This window comes from Chaetodon auriga, chromosome 8, assembly GCF_051107435.1.
Source record: "Chaetodon auriga isolate fChaAug3 chromosome 8, fChaAug3.hap1, whole genome shotgun sequence".
Classification (NCBI taxonomy): Eukaryota; Metazoa; Chordata; class Actinopteri; order Chaetodontiformes; family Chaetodontidae; genus Chaetodon; species Chaetodon auriga.
Window position 1 is genome coordinate 25779121 of NC_135081.1, and position 19045 is coordinate 25798165.

The following is a 19045-nucleotide window of genomic DNA, read 5'->3' on the forward strand; positions in this document are numbered from 1 at the left end:
GCACAGCGAAGCATGGGAACTTGCTCCATTCAACTCTGTTTGATCCTCAAAAACACTTGGAACCAACTTATTGAATCTTTATGCCTCCTCTGTCGATCTTAACATTTGAGTACTCCATTGACTGAGCGTGCATTCCCACCATAGCGATGTAGCCCTCCTTCAATCAATACACACAGAGCCATCAGAGAGAGTTACTACTCCTGCTCGACTCCCAGATCATATTTATTGATCCAAATGTTTATAAAGTGGGCGCCTTAATGTACATTGCGAAGTCAGTTCTGCAGCTCAACTAAAATTAGAAAGAAAACCTTAATAAAAAAAAAAAAAATGCGCTCGTAGACGCCATCTTTAACTGTCGGTGACACACAGAGTGAAAGTTACCATTGGTGAGAGGAGTGTGAGCTGATCTTGGTGTGTAAGGCCTTTAGCTGCAAATTGCATTATGTCAGCAATAAAGCTCTTACACTTTAACTACTTCCTAGAATCCCCATGTACCTATGTGGTCAGAGTACAGGCAGGGAACAGACTGCAGAGTCATGGTGGGTAGCTAGTCAGGCCTCACCTTCATCTGCAGTACCAGAGGCTAATCTGCACCAGGCCTGGCTCATTCAGGACACCGCTGCACCCCGTACCAAATAATATGGATAAGCTGCAGGACACAATTGGTTTAAACATATGAGTCAGTAGTGCAGGAAGGTGATGCATGTAATCCTCCCATTCTGCATCTACAAGACTGCACATTTTGGCTCCTTTGGCGCAGTCTCAGTGATGGAAATGAATCACGTTGATCTAAAAATGGTCCTCTTCTCGTGCCAGCTGACTTTTCATGGACTGTGAGTACGGGATTGGAGGAAATGCATCTTAAGATAGAAAGAGATGAGTCAGACAAGAGGAGAGGAAGCAGAGAACAAATGCCTGCCACAGTATCAGGTGTGCTAAAGCCTCTTGCAGTTCCAGCCTTTAAAATCTAGAGCCCTCCCATGGACATAAGTTGGTACTGCAGCTGCAGTGTGACTGCAATTGCGTGCTTATACTCTGCCTTATCGCTTACTGGTAAATGTAAGTAATGTAATGTGAAGTCACAATAATCACAACACTCACTCATAACTGGAGTACCTGCATTTCTCTAAATATTCTGTGTTTTCTGTATTAGATGTTAGCATGTGCTAGTCACAGCTGTAAATCTCTGTTGGGCTAAACCCTCCTATACTTTCAGTCCACACTGCTGCCACATGGTGAAAAGGTGGAATTACAACTGGGCTGAAAAACATCTGCAGCTGCAACGAAAAAAAAAGAGAAGAATAACTCAGATTAACTGATTCCACCAGGATCACAAATCAACTGTTTATTGAATCAACAAGATGACTTTGAAAATACGATTCAAGAAAAGTAAAAGAGATCAAAATCAGCATCATGCAATAAAAGAGAAAATCAATCACTTTTCTCTGAAGGTTGTCTGATAAAATAAACTGGTTGGCACTAAGACACGCGCACGGACACGGTGGCCTCATGAACGAGTAGAAAACGATCAGAAGTTTTACAGACCTGTTTAACCCTGGTCCCTGATAATGGACGGACATATCAGTGTACTAGCAGGCTCTGTGTCAACCCCTGTTTGAACTCCATAAAGAACCACTTAATCCTCCACTAGAGAGATGAATTGCAACAGATTTCATGGACATAATCCAGATTTATCCTAATCCATTTGAACATGCTGGTAGACAAAGTGAACGATAAAAAAATAGACACAAAAGTTTTCAGTGTTTTAAAGTAACAGATCTAGAAATACAGCACTGCGGCTTGTCAGAGTTCAACTGATGAGTGTTTTAGTATGGCTTTAAAAATGGACGCAAGTAAAACAATAAAATAAATCAGGTGTTACAGCTAGAAGGCTGCGGGCCAATCAAGTCTGATCAGTCTGTAGCTCTTAAATTCTGTTCCCTTCAACACGAGGTGAACTCCATGTCTCAGAGAGGACAGAGGGCAGATGCAGAAGTCGTTAAAAAAATAGTAAAAAACTCTTAAAAATCAAACAAAAACATTAACATATTGTTCCAGCAGTTAACCCCCCTCGCTGTGGTTTACACCCTGATGTCGTCATGGTCTGCAGGTCTTGCATGATTAACTGTAACTAAAAGCTTCTCCACAGGGCGCCTGTTTTACACCCACTTCGTGCCAGCTGGGTTTAGAAACCAACAACAGCAGACAGATACGACGAGACAGAGGTAACATGTAATTCCACAGATTGTGCTTCTGCTAACCAAGGCGCATGGCAGCTCGGTGTTGAAACTGAGCCTGATGATTTCATAGTATACTACTAGTAACCTGATCACAGATAAATATCCTTAAACAAAAAGGCAGGGCAGAAGTCCGTCCCTGCAGCACAGACTAGAGCGTTCATAGCTAAGCATAAAATGTTCACATTCACAAGTCACAGAGCTCAAGTTATTTCTTCATCATTGAAGCCTGCGGACATTTTCACCCACCCAATCATACACTGAGACATGCACACATATTTACACATACACACATACACACACACACGTCTTCTCCGTGTCGTCTCACACAAACATGGCGGACGACACGAAGCTATCCCCACGGTTGACATTGGGGCCCTGATGATAGTCCTGGGGGTCGCTGTCTGTGCGCATGTAGGGAGGCGGGACCTCGTTGTTTCCAGGATCATCCCAGCCAGAGGGGGCAGCAGAGTGATAATGCTCTCTCTCATCGTCACCATAATCCTCCTCGTCATGATAGGCATCCAGGTCCTGCCAGCATCGAGACAACAGTAAACATGCCATCCTGCACATGCGATGAAATTTAAATCCGGCATCGCCTGTTTCAAAGCTCCTGGTGCACGATGTGTCTTTGCAGACAGGACTTCCTTCTTTGGTTTGTGAAAGGCTGGAACATGATACAGCAGTTTTCTGTGCAGATTTTAAGGGAAAGCTGCATCCCAGTGGTGAGAGTATCAATCCCACACTGTGAAAGCACTTCACTACAAGTCCTGCATTCAAAACTTTACTTCAGCAAAAGTATTACCAGCTAATTTAAAAAAGCATAAAGAGTAAAAGCACTCACTCCTTATGCAGAAAAATGGTCCCTGGCAGTGTTTTACTATCATAAATGATGTTTTGGGTGTCATATTGCTGCTGCATTAATGTCTCTGTTGCATTTTGCTGCCGTACATGTTTAAGGTTGTGCTGATTTTAATTACTTTATATATTGTTGGGTAGTGAGAACCACGTATCTCTACTTCATGCATTTACCAGCTAATCCAAAGGGGAATTATTTTAACAGTTTATTTAGTTTATTTAAAAACTTCTAATTCAAAATCAGCAAACTTTGAGACACATTGTGGACAGAATGGGTACAAAAAAAATGGTAATCTGAAAAGTAACTGGTAACTAAAGCATAATATGGAAATACTCAAGTACAAGTACAAGTACCTCGAATTTGTGCTTAAGTACAGCACTTCAGTAAATGTCCTAAGTTAGTTCCACTACTGTTTGTATCTATTATCAGTTTGACTGTGAACAATTCAAGCATTAATACCAAACACGCTGCTTAATGTCCCTCCTTGGCTTGACAAGTGTAATGAAAACGCCACAAAACCTGATAAGTGAACCACTGTTATTGTGTCCTCTTCAAGCCAATCTGTGTATTTCTAACACTACTGCAGTTGCGCAGAGACACACGCAATAACCAAGAGTTTTATCAACCTCGAGTCAGTGGCGTCTGAGATTAGCCCGTTTCCAGAGCTCTGTTTCACTGCCCACAGAGTGCTAACTGAACGGCCATTCACTCCTCTGACAGACACAGAGACTGCAGCTCACCCACAGTCCTCCTAATTTAATTCTAGGAGATGAGATATTGAAATGGTTAAATAACATCTTGATTTATTCAGGAACTCACAAACTGACTGCAGTTGAAATACTGTCATTAACCCCTTAAACCCCAACGTTCCCTTAAAAAAGCCTGAAATAGAACAACATCGTTTCCACATTTTGTGCAGTGTTAATTAAACACTGCATAACATTTGAGGCTGTCATTGTCGCAATAGTTTCATTATATTCTAAGGCGTTCTTTCTCCCTGTAGAATAAAGGCTCTGCAGTTTACAATGCTTCGGTTGAGCAACACATGATAACAGACATAGGTTATGTTGCTTTTTGTAGCATCCACAGAAAACTGAAAACAACCTCAGATGCCACGCTGATGACAGCGAGACAGCTGACAAAGTTTGGTAAATAAAGCTTGGAGGCGGGTGTGTTCTCAAAGTTAGAAAAAAACTACATTATGTGTAATGTATGTTTGAGCTACAGTAATCCGACTGTGCGCCAACTCTGCATTTTTAACCTACAGGACGCCTTACCGTGACTGGCTCGGCACTCTGGGTACTGTAGTACTGGGTGTGCAGAGGTCTGTCCTCGCTCACCGGGGCAGGAACTGCGTTCAGCTGCTGAGGACACACACATCAGTCAGTGTATTTCAGATATCTGCTAGCTGTGCTGCGTGTAGAACAACTTGGCTCGACTGTGCGGTTAATGATCCTGCTGTCCTGCCAGGCATTTGTCGATGGTGACTCACCCTGTTAGCAGAGCTGTTAGTCTTCTTGGGAGGGGGGGGCTTGTACTTGGGTGGACCCCTGAAACACAAACACACGCAGCTGTCTGGTGAGTCACAGAAATATGAGGTGTGGCAGTTCATCTAATTGGCAAATAATGTACAAAACAAACACCCAGACGTGGGAAAAACAAAACAGCGGAGAACTGAGCAGAAGGGACTGTGGCCACCCACTCGTTCAGTCCAACAGACACTCACTCTCCGTTGAGTTTGTTGTTACGGTGTTTGCGGTACATCGCTATGGCTGTTCCAATGATGGCCATCAGGATTATGACTCCGATGATGGCTCCTATGATGCTGCCTGTCGTGGGACCCTTCTCTGGAAGACGGTTATCTGGAAAAATAAGAAGAAGAGAAGAGAGAAAATGTCATTAAATCATCAAGATCAACGGCTAAAGTCCATTTGATAACACAGCCTTCATTTTTCAGTATTATTTAACAGGATGGTTCACAACCTTATTGCATTATAAAACCCCAAAATAAAGCCATAGCTATTTGGAGCCGCTCATAAGTCCTGATTCGGATTAACTCACTTCATTAAAAACCAGACGAGGTAAAACTATCAACTATTAGACCAGACAAAGCAACAATTAAGGAATATTTTGGCATATTGGGGATTATTCTTATTTGCTTTGTGGTATGGAGTTACATGAGAGGATTGCTGTCATCTCACGTCTGTCTGTAAAAATATGAAGCTACAGCCAGCCGCTTGTTAGCTTAGCTTAACATAAACTAACGAAACAAAACCCTGAAACAGGCAAACAGCAGCTTGACTCAAAGAAAACAGAATCCACCTGACGGTACCTCTGAAGCGCACTAATGAACATGTTCTATCTTGTTTGTTTAATCTCTACAAAAACAGAGGCGGAAAGGAGCGATTAAGGGGGTTTTGGACCAGACTATTTATTGGCTTGGATCAGTAACTTCCTGGAGTCTTTGCTAGTCGCCTGGCCACAGCTCAGGATCCATAAACAGATAATGGGAGCGCTATCGATCTTCTTGGAAGGCTGTAGGATGCAGCCAAAAAGGAGCGAGCCTTGAGTTCAGAATTTTTTTGTGAAGCAGAACTATGTTTCATCATCTTTCCTATTTTCTTAATTATCTTACGACCTCTTGGATTTATCCCGTGACCCCTCTGAGGGCCCTGCACTTCAAGCTGGGGAACCACTGACGTAACAAACATCGGTAGAAGTCAGATGGTGCAAGATGGTAGATAAGACAAGTTACACCACACCGTCAGCCTCATGACTAAAGGTGACCTTAGAAAAAAAGACTCAGCAGTGAGGATGAGAGTGTGTGTGTGTGTGTGTGTGTGTGTGTGTGTGTGTGTTACTATGTGCAACACTGTGCTGCTGAAGTACAGAAAGGGCCTTGATTAGAGTGTTGAGTCACATGGGTGATTAAGATGAACCAGAGGAGCCATGCAGAGGTTCCACTAATGAACCATGACCACACTGAACATGAACTGACACACACACACACACACACACACACACACACACACACACACACACACACACACACACACACACACACACACACGCATAGACACTGTGTTTACTGAAGGTGCAACCCGGCTCATTATCCCCCCGTATTCCCAGGGGATTATGCTAATGAGGGGGCGGTAAAGGGCAGAGAGGATCTGAAGCTCATTTGATGAGAACAGACTCTGGTCCTAATAATTGGAGGGGTCATGATTGAATGTTGTTAGTCCTCTAATTACAATTCTCCTCTAACAATAGACTGCTTTGAATGTCTCCTAAAATAATTTTCATTCTTTGGCACAAAAGTGTCCTAATGATCATCTCTTTGGCTGTGACTTATTACAACCCGGCACATCATCTTTCAGCGCTGAGGCGACGTGTTCTCCCGTGCGCACTGGCTTTGGTTTTCTGTCCCTTTCATGCTTTTCATTGTGCTAAGTAATGGCTCCTGTGTACCATCTACACAATGGGCTTTATAAACATTCATTTTGTGGCATGTTATGATAATTTAGGGTTTTTGTTGTACTTGATTGAAGACTTTCGGAAAGTGAAAACATGAGAGTGACAGAATAAAAGACATGAAATTAAAAAAAAAATCAAAGCAGATCTGAACCTTCAATATCAAAAGCACAATGTGCACCTTAATCCGCAGAGCCACGACAATACCCACTAAGCTTTCCAACTCTTTAACGATGAAACAAAAATCTTCCCTTAATATAATAAATTGAAAATCTTATTTTGATGGGGGTGAACTGAGTTAATTATGTTGTTTGGAGTTATTCTGTGGGGTACAAATAAGTTCTCCATCGCTTTTTTCCCTCAGCACACAACTTGCATCGCTCCCGTCTTGGAACCAAAATCAACATGTGGTGCCCTCATTGCATCTAAAGTAGTTTTCTGTTTCTGGAGGGACACAAACTGCCAGAGCACTCATGCATGGAGTGAAATATGCATTTCATTCATGTGTTTTGTGTTTTATTCTCAAGGTTCAAATCAGGGATCATGCTTTTCCTTCAAGTCCCTTTCTGGTATTTTAACATCCACTGCAGCTTTGTCAGTAAGACACACTCTGATTAAACAACCAGCCAACAAAAATCAGCTGAACTAGGCTTTATTTTTGTGACTATTTTCATACAGCATGAATAACACAATGTACATTTAGTAGATGTACCATAAAAAATATCTAAGTTTGCTCCACTGCATCATTGAGTTGTGTTCAAGGACAGGTGATTATTAGTACTGTGATATGAGACAGAGATACTTTCTTGTATTTTGACTCAGCTCACGTTGAAATAAAGTCATTCTTTGTCTGTTCTAATAATAAAAACTGATCTCCGGAACATCAAATTAGAATATCTTAAACATATTTTATTTTGTCAATGTGTCCTAACATTAAATTTACAGCAAATAGGTCACTGAAGGTTTCTTACACTTGTGTAATAAAGAGGACAAGCAGCCATTGGGGAGGAATTTCAGGCTGGGCTGCAGGAAATGAAAACTAATTATTCACTCAACAGTCTGACTCCTAAAAGTGTCTAACCGGGAGCTTGTAAAGCATTTTGTTTCAGCTCACCCATAAAACCGAGACTTGGGGTTATAAAAGAACAAAAAAAAATCTGAACTTTAAAATGAAAACTGCTAAATAATTAGTCCGATTTTTTACAAGGACTGCCACGAAGGAGCGCGGAGAAGATTTTACGGTGGCACTTTCAAAGGAGCGATGGCTCTGCTGAGGGAGTGTTTTCCATTAAGTGATTTAATGGGAGTGGAGGGATGATTTGCACGGAAACACACAGAATACAAAAACATTGTCTTCGCTAAGACTCAGGCAATTGAGACGGACTGGAAGTGAAACAGCAGCAGGCATCCAGGCTCTGATTTGATTTCCAGCAGATGCGACTGAAATTTGGCATTAGACACAGCACACCTAATCATGCAAATCCAACTCTATGCAGTGTCGACCACCTGCCACCTGGTGGTGCTGTGTCTCTTTAAAACCACAGCACCGAACAGCTCCAGGCACATTCGCTCTAACCTCGATACCTGCCTGGTCTTTCGAGTGTTTTGGTGTTACTGCTTCCTCATTCCAGTGCCGTGGCTGTTTATCATCACGCTGCCCTCCTCCATTTTGCCTCTGGGATTTTTTTTTTTTTAACTCTATAGAGTTGACCCGGCCCACTGAGTGTCATTATCCAACCAAACTCATTTGACTCAGCAGGTTTCAGGTAGAAAGCTGTTCCTTCCTCTCTGATAACCTCTGACAGGGAAGACAGCTGCAGGAGAAGGGGCCACTTTTACGGATTGAGGTGTGGTGCTTGTGTGTGAATGACTTGACTGGAGAGCGTGCCCTCCGTGTTGGCCCTGGACAGCAGCCATGTCTTGCACTAATGAAATATCCCAGACAGAGAGTGTGTGTGTGTGTGTGTGTGTGTGTGTGTGTACGTGTACTGTACGTCTGCTGAGCCTGTTTAAATCCCTGCAGCTCTTTGCCAAGGACATACAAGCAGACACGCACAGTACATTAAGACCATACAAACACAACATAGACACTCATGTACGCACACACACGACGTTGTTTTAAGGAGCAGCTGGCATCCTGTGCTGTAACCTCATCACTCAGTCTGACGTATTCACACCAACACACACTGGTCTGCAGCGTGCCCTTTGCCCCGCTGCCTTTCCAAACATCACACGCACACACGAAGACGTATCTACATACATATTTAAACACAAAAACACGCACGCACACAGAATAGCAGCAAATTTGTTTCGCTGGTGCCCAGAGGCGGAGAGCAGTTCTGTATCTCCAACCTCACCATGCGCTGCTTTTTTTTCCCTCATTTTTATCTTTACTGTGAATGAGACGGTCCACAGTTCAAACTCAGTTAAAGGTCAGCTCCATTCCTGTCAGCAGATCAATGCAGGGACCATCCAGTCAGATACACATCTATCCCTTCCTGTATGTGAGCCCTCCATTGCTCACCCTTGCCTGCCTGACCAGCCAGTCAACCATAGACCACCACTCTCCCTCGGGGCACAGCGGGGGGGGGGGGGTGGGAGTGAAGGCAGAGGAGATGAGGTTGGATGGTTGGCTGAAAGTGTCTGAAATTACCGCAGACCCACTCCGGCAAGTTGAAAATACCACCAGAATCTCTGGAGCTTTGGGATGCATGGCTGAACGCCGGCCGCAGCTTCACAGCCATTGACGAGAGTTTTTCCGACTTACCTTTACTCTCTTCATTTCTGTCTCAAAATACTTGTAAAGGGGGGGGAGAAAAAAAATTCAGGAGACAGCTCAGCACTCCTTAGTGACTCATATGCACAAAGTTTTCTGACGGGAAAGCCGAAATGAGGAGAGAGTACTCAGCGAAAGAGGATTCGTTGATGAGTCAAGTCGAGACGGCGGGGTCCAAACTGTGGAGTTTGGGAGAGGGAGGCTGAGTATGGAGGAGGTGAGAGGAGAGGAATGAAAAGAGGGTGAGGCAGCAGGAAGAGCCAAGAGAGATGAAGGCTGTGATTAAGAGGCTGGCTTCAGATAGGTACAAAAGGATTTCCCGGCTGCCGCCTGCAACTGGCTGATCACACACTGAGGGGATGAAGGAGAGAGCGGGAAGACAAAGATCTCACATCCCTCTCTTTTCCACTCAATCCCTTGTTCTCTCTTCCTGTGTTTTTACGCATCTCCCTGAAGGGATTAAGGTTAACATGCTGGCCTATCCTCAGCTTCCCCACGCAGGCCTGGCTTTTGCTGCATTTATCTCTGCCTCCTCCCCTCGCCCTTCCATCCATCCCTCCTTCACTCCCATCATCCCTCTTTCCTGTCATCCCGCTCCATCGCCAGTGTAATTTGGTATTCGCTTGTTTGGCCCGGTAATACGACAGCACAAATCTGCAGCGTCTCCCTCTGCATCTCTTATCTCCTGTGCCTAACGAGTGGAGATAAGCCTGTTTTTATTACCCTCCCTGACCTCTTCTACAAATCTGTACGCACACACACATGGCATGTACACACACACCTACGCCAGTTTTTTGCCACAATGAATGCCTCCAAACCAACCTGAAAATCAAAAATATTCATCTCTTCCATGTTTTGCTGTAGACCCGCTGGAGAAAAGGTTGAGATATACATGTGGTTGGTCTTGGCTTAAGAGATTAGCAGGCCAGTGGTCACCAGAAAAAACAATCCTACTGTAGCTGATGATCAGATTCATTCCTAATGGGTAAGCTTGACTTTTTAAAAGGGACAGTTGACCAAAATATCCAAAGCCTCGGGCGTCCTGTTGGCTCAGCGGGCTGTAGCCGTGCCCATGTGGCGGTGACGCTGTGGATTGTGAATTTCGCTGCATGTCATCCCCCCCCCCCGTTTTCCTCCCTCGCATCTTTACTCATTCTCCAGTATGCTTTTGAGCAAAGTAAGAAATGTCTATTTAATTATATAAACCCACCGCGTTTGATCACCCCACCACCATTAATGTCTTTAAAGCAGCAAACATTTTTTTTTGATTTAGCATTCCCTTTCAGTACGGGCGAGTTTTTCTTTGTTGTTTTTAAGATGTCAGTGGAAACTCAAGTCACTGCAGAGGTTTGCCCTTAATGCAAAGTTTGGATGAGACGAGGCAAACCGGTTTCGGGTGAAATTCGAGCCTTTTGAACTCAGCTGAGACACAGGCTACAGTATCGCTCCGCGTAGAAAAATGCAAGGCTACCAGAGTCACAGCAGAGTGCCTGGAGATAAGATTAGGGCCGAATGAATTGATGGCCTCTGAAAGAGATTAAGATAAAGAACAGTACATGTAATCTCATTGCTCACTAAGAGAAAAGAGAAATGCTAGCCTTTAGATTCTGAGGTTAACGTGGTAAAACACACACCCTCTCCATCCATTGACACTTCGATTCAGGCTGAGCTGTGTGTACACCTGTCGAACACTCTGGTAACACAGTAACCCAATAATCAACTGCGCAGATAGATAACTGCACAGAATGGAGAGAGCAGACGGGAGGAGGGGAGCGAGCGAGCGGGAGAAGGCAGGAAAACAGAGCAAAGCAGTGATGGTTACCACACTGACACGAGCCGCAGCCCTGCACACACACACACACACACCTACGCACACGCACTTAAGTTATTCACAATCAATGCTACGTCGTCGAGTGCGGCAGCTACTTCTGACTTTAATTTTACGGCAAACTTGAGGACCCCTTCCACAATCACCGTCACCATCGGCGCCATTTACTGTTCACTGCACTCATGATGCCATTACGATTCATTTCAGCGAAAACAAATCAGATCAAATTGATTGCGCCCGTCCAGACAACATGACCAGCTGAACGGCTCCGAGAGGACAGACTCTACCGATTCTGACCGAAGGAACCGCTGAGAGTGTGTGTGTGTGTGTGTGTGTGTGTGTGTAAGATGCTGTTGCCAGGGTTTTTGGTTTGGGCAGATCAGTGATGCTGGTCATTTCTAATCTACTGTGATTCCGGTAGCTCAACCTTGTGTATTTCAACTGTCTGAGGATTAAATTCATGTCACCAACACTGCGTCTCAGTGTACACACTGTGAGTGTGCGTGAGAGTGTATGCACGTGTGTGTGAGTTTTTTGACATTTTAAAAAGCTGCGTGGTGGTGATGTAAAAACTCTGTATGGTGTGTGTGTGTGTGTGTGTGTGTGTGTGTGTGTGTGTGTGTGTGTGTGTGTGTGTGTGTGAGAGAGAGAGAGAGAGAGAGAGAGACGCTGCTCTCCCTCTCTGGGGAGACAGTGTGTTCCCTGCCACAGTGCATCAAAGCACACTCAGTTGCCTTGGGAGAAGGCAGGGACTCTTCTCTCCATCTCTCTCTCTCTCTCTCTCTCTCTCTCTCTCTCTCTCTCTCTCTCTCTCTCTCTCTCTCCGTCTCTTCCCCCTCTCTCTCCCTCCATGCCTCCATCACCACCTCCTCTCCATCTCCCTCTCTTTTCTTTCTCTCTCTGACAAGGTCGCTGTTCGCCTCTTGCTGTCTCCCTGTCAATATTTACAGTCCACTTTACACTGGCACTGAGGTGGTCGGCTGCAGCCAGCAGAGAAAGCAGGGTTGCATTAGCCAAATGTAGCTGTCCACTCAGGACATGAATGATCTGTTGTACTACAAGCAGCACTCTGTTTCTCCTTCCTCTTCTTCCTGCTTTTCCATCTCTCACACACACACACAAGGGTAGAGGTAACAGGTAGAGCTGGAAACAGCAAGCTGATACTTAACAGGTGCTCTGAAAAAGCACAGGTCAGATTCTCGTCACATCCACGGGAGCACGTTAAAAGCCTAAACCCATTTTAGCACGTTTAAATATTAATACATCAAACTAATTATAATACATCACACCACTGTCTAAAAAATTAAAGTGGTGGTATTAAAATGCCACATGTTTCATAATAATTCAGAATAATTGTAATCACAATAGCACAGGTGATTCATTATTGATTTGATTACCTCTAGGAAAACGTTTAAATGGCACAGTCTGTAATCTAAATGTTAACCAAGGTGAGCATTTCTGATGGGTAATGACTGTGAAACAGTGAATCATTTCAATCACGATAAACACACGGTGGTGCTGCTTTTACACTGTGTGACTGCAGAAAATAACTCTGCGTACAGCTAGTTTAATAGTTTAATTTGCTTTGTCGCTTTGGGTGGTAAGTATGGAGCTAGAGCAGGGTGGCGATTAGCTTAGCATAGCTTAGCACAAAGACAAACCAGATGGAAGCGGATCTGCCTGAAGGTAAAAAAAGAAAAAAATAAAAATCTGACGATACCTCTAAACCTCACTAATTAACATGTAGAATCTCATTTGTTTAATCTGTACAAAAGCAGAAATGTAAAAGGATGGATTTTGCGCGTTTGGAGCGAGCCTCTTCCCCCCTGCTTCTCCACGATAAGCTAAGATAATCGCATCCTGGTTCTATAGCTCCATACTGCACGCAGACTTGAAATCTGTTTGATCTTCTCATCCAAGTGTCTGCAAGAAAGCGAAGGAGCATATTTCCCAAAATGTCAAACTACTCCTGTAGGAGTGGAAGGGAGAAATTCAAAGGGCCTTTCAAACAGCAGCAGGTGTCCTACATTTGCAGTAAGTGCAGCACACAAGAAAACGCATCTGTATGTAAACCTGGAAGTAATCAGACGACTGTGATGATCTCTAAAATCACACCGCCAGATTCTAATTTAACATGAGGTAACCAGCAGCTGTAACAGGGGCTGACTTAACGTGCCCGCCTGGTTAAACATTGTCATTTACAGTGAACGTTGTGATCTGAGAATATCCAGCCACCTCTTGTACCTCACGATGCCTTTAGGCGTCCCATCCATCTTCTTGGCCTGCTTTTTCTGTTCTCCTCACCCCACCCCCCACACCACTCTCTCCTCCCTCCTCCACCAGTGTCACTGCGGCCTTGAGGCCAGGCAGTCAGGAGCAGCTGGTGTGTTTACCTGCCCTCCTAACCACTGCTAACCTCTGGCTAGAAGGGACTCTCACCTCATTACCCACCACTCAGCCACACATACAACCTCAAACTCCACTAGCTCCTTGGATTCCTCCCCTACAGCTAGGATGCTACACTGTAATAGCCTCTGTGTACTGCAATCTATTCAGCAGCCTGCTGTGCAGAAATGTTAGATATAATGAGAAGGGGGGAAAAAAAACGTCTAGGACTTGGCTACCGCTCCTTGCCTCCTCCTTCCTCTGAAGCGTGGAGAGTCAGTTCGTTCATTTCTCTCAACTCTCGCCGACTCACATGAGAGTGCGCTTCATGTCGCCCTCCTACCAAGTTCCTCACACAGATTGCCAGAAAGGAAACGCCGCACAGAGGGAGAGACAGAGATGGCGAAGGAGGGAAGAGTGTGTCGAACATATAGGAAAGAACATAGAGAACTGAGAGAATAGAAGATTGAAGCTGGAGGGTGGAGAAGCAGACGCTGAAGATGTGGGGGGGGGGGGATCGAAGAAGTGAAAAAGTACGAGGCACAAGAAAAGTTGCAAACGTCCCACTCTTTCAGCTTGATAATATAGAAAACTAATGATTCTCATTCAGATTTTTGCTCCGTTTCTTTGTCGGGATAATGATTCCCTTTCAAGCGTTGTTTGTGTTTGTACCTGCTGTACTGTTGACCGCAAAGCAGGCAGCCTGAAAGAGCCTCACACGGTCCTGAGAGTGCCATAGCAGTAATAGGCTCCATCTCTCCCTCAAACTGCCTCTCATCAGCTCCTGATTAATGACACACAGAGCCATAATGGCCCTGCGTGCTCTCCACATTCATTCACTTTCCTCTTCATCCCGTGCCCCCGGAGAGGAAGCACAACAATGCGAGCTGTCGAGACACCCAAAAACGACGCTCTCGCCGAACTCAAATTCAAACGCTCATCAAGAAAGACGTTTCCTCCATTGCCATTCAGTTATGCATTGCCACTGGGAGCGCGTGGACAGAAACAATGGAATACAGAAGAGATGGGAAGGTGGAGAAGAAAACATTCAGACTTCAATTTATCTGTACGGGAATAAAGGATGGTTTCATTAGTGTTTAAACGTGGTTGATTGGCTGCTTGGCACGGAGCGCTGGTGATTTATGCAATGGTAAAAAGGATGCAACCTATATTATGGAAAAGAGGAATTCTCACTACACACATTCTCTACACTTCAAATCTGTGCCTCTGGATATGAATCTGTTAAAAAAAAAAACAAATAAAGCAACCGAAACCAGAAAGTGCTCCTCCTCTGATTCTTCTAACGTGTCAGAAAGGTCATCACGGTGTCTGCTGCCAAGCTATCAACTATACATCACCCAACAGCCCTGCTGTAACTCAGTGGCCAGAGTCTTTAAAGTACAAACACACACACAGAAATGTGAGCGTGCACGCTGGCAGGCACCCGCGTCGAGGCACGAGTGCACACAGCATGCATCCGAACTGTTGTAATGCATGCGCACAGATGCAAATATTCACAATTACGGACACGCTTCAACCCTCACGTCACGCATGAAAGATATCAAACTGCCGCACATACATCAAACAACATTACACCCAGCAGCCGCCGTTAAAAACCCTCGAAGCATCAATAATAAATAAATCGACATTCTCATCCTCCGTCGCGTATAGAGCGCACTGAAGGCAGAGACCACTGATCTCATTGTTCCAAACCAGAAAATGTTTGCAGGCGCAGGTTTGTTATTGGAAATGCTCTTTTATGCACTATTCATGTGAATATTCAGAAATGACCAAACTCCTCCTCTCGGTCTTCAGAGCTGCCTGCCCCTCCGTGTGGGGGCATCTGTTCATCACTGAGGGTGTTTGTGCCTGTTTGTGTCTTTCACAGCGGCAGTATTTAGTGTTTGAGTTTCAGCGTGTGTGTGTGTGTGTGTGTGTGTGTGTGTGTGTGTGTGTGTGTGTGTGTGTGTGTGTGTGTGTGTGTGTGGCAATCAATAGTGTTTTCAGTGAAGGACACTTGGGAGCAGATTGGAACCAAAATCCAAACTGGCATGAAAGACAACATGACAGAAACACTGCTGCCCGACCTGAAGGGGCCGAGTGTGACATCTACCCTGGCTGTTGTCAAGAGCGCGCACGCACACACACACACACACACACACACACACACACACACACACACACACACACACACACACACACACACACACACACTGACACACACACGTCTGTGAACCCATAAGAGTGTTTTCAGAAACAGTTCTAAACATTTACACACTGCTACATCAAAGCAGACAAACTAATGAGTTATTGACAGATGAGCACACACGCACACGCACGCATGCACACACCATTTATGCCACATTGCAATACATCCATTTTCTGCATAACGGACGTGACCAACGTCCTCCTCACAACTAAGGAGAGGGTGCAATAACGAGTGTGTGTGTGCGCGCCTGCCTGCCTTTTTGTGTGTGTCTGTGTGTGTGTGTGTGTGTGTGTGTGTGCATGCATGTGCTGGTCTCGCAGTGTGTACACAAGTCATTATTAGAGGTTTAGTGTGTGCTCACCAGTCAGTCAGGCTCCAGTCAGAGGAGTCAGCTTAAGGGCTCATAGCAGCTCCCTGAGGAGACACTAAATACCATCAGCCGTTTAAATCCATCCATGACCATTTTAAATATGCAGCACACACTCACTCCATTTTTAATAAGGGCTCTGAGCAAGACAGAGGGAGAAAAAAGGAGGAGAGAGAAGAGACAGACAGAGAGAAAGAAAGAGAGAGGGAGAGGAAAAAGAGGTGGGGGCAGACTGAAGGAGAGGGAGGAATATGAGGGGAAAGGAGGAGAGCGGAGTCTGTTGCATTGATTTCTTGGCAGTTTGGCACCGGCCCTGATTCGCCTGGAAAAGCCACAGATGTGTCAGAGCCAGTTAGGCACGCCAGAAGAGAGGGAGCACGCATACACGCCAAACTCAGTCACATGCATGTGCACACACACCACATGTGCAGACAACTATATATAGATATATAGATATATATATATATAGATAGATAGATATATATGTTTCTTAAATGTATATATACATACATAGACACGCACATACATGCACAGGGAAATGCTCATGAATAGAGAGAGAATATAAGATGCACTCAAAGCGTCTGTGAGTATGTGCGGATTACAAAAGCACCTGTGTGAAGTGAAAGCTGGGGATGATGCAAAAGGTTTTGATGCCTTTCTGAGGGAAAACCAGGCATTTCTCTCTGAAGGCAGTCAAAAATAGATACTATTACACACACCTAGATGGGCAGTAAATTTCTCCTTAATCCCTGGCTTAAGTTAGCCGAAAAACCTGTCTGCTCTGCTCAGCTTTCAAAGCACACCTGCCTGTGTGCGGGTGCGTGCACAGCCCAGCGGAACAGCAGGGAACCGTCGGATGTATATTTTGATCTGAGGGCGGATGAGACATCAGGATCAAAGTTGGGGGACTGGGGAGAATCAACTGATCTTAGTTCTGAATCCATGAGCAACCTCCAGACAGACTACCTGATTAGCTAGGCATTTGTGGCCTATATCCAGCCTGAAAAGTGAAGGGAATGTTGATGATAAAGCCCGGGGCTGAATTGTATCTAGGTCCTCTTATGGCTCAAAATGGCACAAACTAATGTCAAGTATAAGGGTTGATTTCCATTGGGGTCACCTATATTACTATAATGTGCTTTAATAGACTCTTCCACCAAACATTTGTTAGATTCCTTAACGCAAAACAGAAATATCTGCCAATAACTGACACTAATTTTATTAATAAGAAAGGAAAAACAAGCACTTTATGTTTTTTTCTCGTAAATCGTTGGACAGTTCAGATGAATCTATGGAGCCTAAAGAATGGCCTTGGATTGAGTTTCATTTTGTTTTCTTCAGTAAACATTAGAAACTTATTATTTCCATTCATCTTTCATGATTAATCAGTCCATTATTTTCTTCATTAACTGATTCATGCTTGGCCCATAAAATGCAAGAACTTTTAAAAAAGCCCAAGCTGTCATCTCCAAATTGCTTGTTTTGTCCGACCAACAGCCCAAAACCAAAGATAAATGTTCATTATCACATGCAGTAAGACGGAGAAAAGCAGAAAATCCCCACAACTGAGAGACATTTGGTATTTTTCACTGAAAAGCGGCTGAAAACAGTGGCCGATCTTTTTCCATTTGCTGCTCATCAACTAGTCAATGAATTAACAAATCCTTTCAGCTCAAGCAGAAATGAACAATATGGAGTTTTATTACAGCACGTGTCCCTATAGCCTTGAATTCTGCAGCGTAAGTGGCTGTTTTGTATTTTCCAGAAATTGACAAAGCTATACAGCAGCTAAGTGTGTCTGTCCTCCAAACACAGTCATTCAGTTCATTTGAGCTAATGATAGAAACGAAAAGGTGCAAGCTGTGTGCAAAACACTCACCACCACTTGAGTAAATCCTATATGTCAACAGTGTTCACTTTGACAGAACAGTGGCTTGCCTAACACCGTTTCCTGCACACACACACAAACACACACACACACACACCTATGCGGCTCAGTCTCTTGCTCCAGGTGACAGGTGTGTCACAGCAGCATGGCAGGAACCTGGCGATACCACCCGACAGGCTGAATGACCGGTTAGTCAGCTAGCCGGCTGACTCAGTGACCGAGAGGATGAGAGCTCACTCACCGTCACGCTGGCTGCACTATGTAAACGGGTCCGTTCTCAAGAAAGAAAAGGAGGAATGTGTCACTCTCAGTTTACACAAAGATACATGCGGAGATGGTCAGACACACGGCGGCACCCCGCCGCCCGAGATGCAGATTAGACATGGTATGTTTATTACCCTGTGTGCCACAGACGGAACTGGTCCCGAGACCTCCGTTCATTTTGCTGTCAGTAAAGACACAATAGGACAGTCACACTTCCTTTGACGCGCCACTCTGGAATGTTAATCACCACAGAAACCCATTATCTTCACATCCTCTCGTTCCCTCCCTCCATTTGTCTCCCTCTCCTTTTAAAACCTGACAAACTCATTGCTCGTTACTAGAAAGTACCATTGTTTCATTGAGCGCACATGTAGAGGGAGACAGAGACATGAGGCAGAGGAGATAAGAGGAGAGGCAGCGGAGAGGGGAGGCCTGCCTGACTGCTGACATAAATTGGGGATCATAAAAAGTGTCGTCCTGGAATTAATCTGCGAAGAATGAATAAAGTGAAGTACCGCGGGGAGAGGTGTGTGTGTGTGTGTGTGTGTGGGAGAGAAAGTGTGTGTGTGTGTGCAGGAGTGCAGGGTTTCTTCCTGAATCCATAATGAAGACACATGAATGGAAAGAAACATGAAACACAATTTTCAAATGTATTCATGAAGCTCGGTGATCCAGGCTCACGACGATGTGTGCGGACACTTATTTTCTTAAGTGTGTGTGCATACAGTAGAGCTATTGTATGCATGCTCAGTGTATGTGTG

At 44.6% G+C, this 19045-nt stretch overlaps 1 protein-coding gene across 2 annotated transcripts in view; it reads right to left on the minus strand.

The window, feature by feature from the left end:
• Positions 1-1328: 1328 nt before the first annotated feature.
• Positions 1329-19045, minus strand: part of LOC143324212 (nectin-2) — a 76021-nt gene continuing 58304 nt past the window's right edge. Inside the window, exons 7-10 of one of the 2 annotated variants that reach the window (XM_076736517.1) lie at positions 4823-4958; positions 4589-4646; positions 4374-4457; positions 1329-2768 (exon numbers count right to left, since the gene is read on the minus strand). In XM_076736517.1, coding sequence (XP_076592632.1) covers positions 2562-2768; positions 4374-4457; positions 4589-4646; positions 4823-4958 — 485 coding nt within the window. In that variant the 3' untranslated portion in view covers positions 1329-2561. Of the gene's footprint in view, positions 2769-4373; positions 4461-4588; positions 4647-4822; positions 4959-19045 lie in introns of both variants that reach the window. The other variant, XM_076736516.1, reaches the window with a different exon arrangement.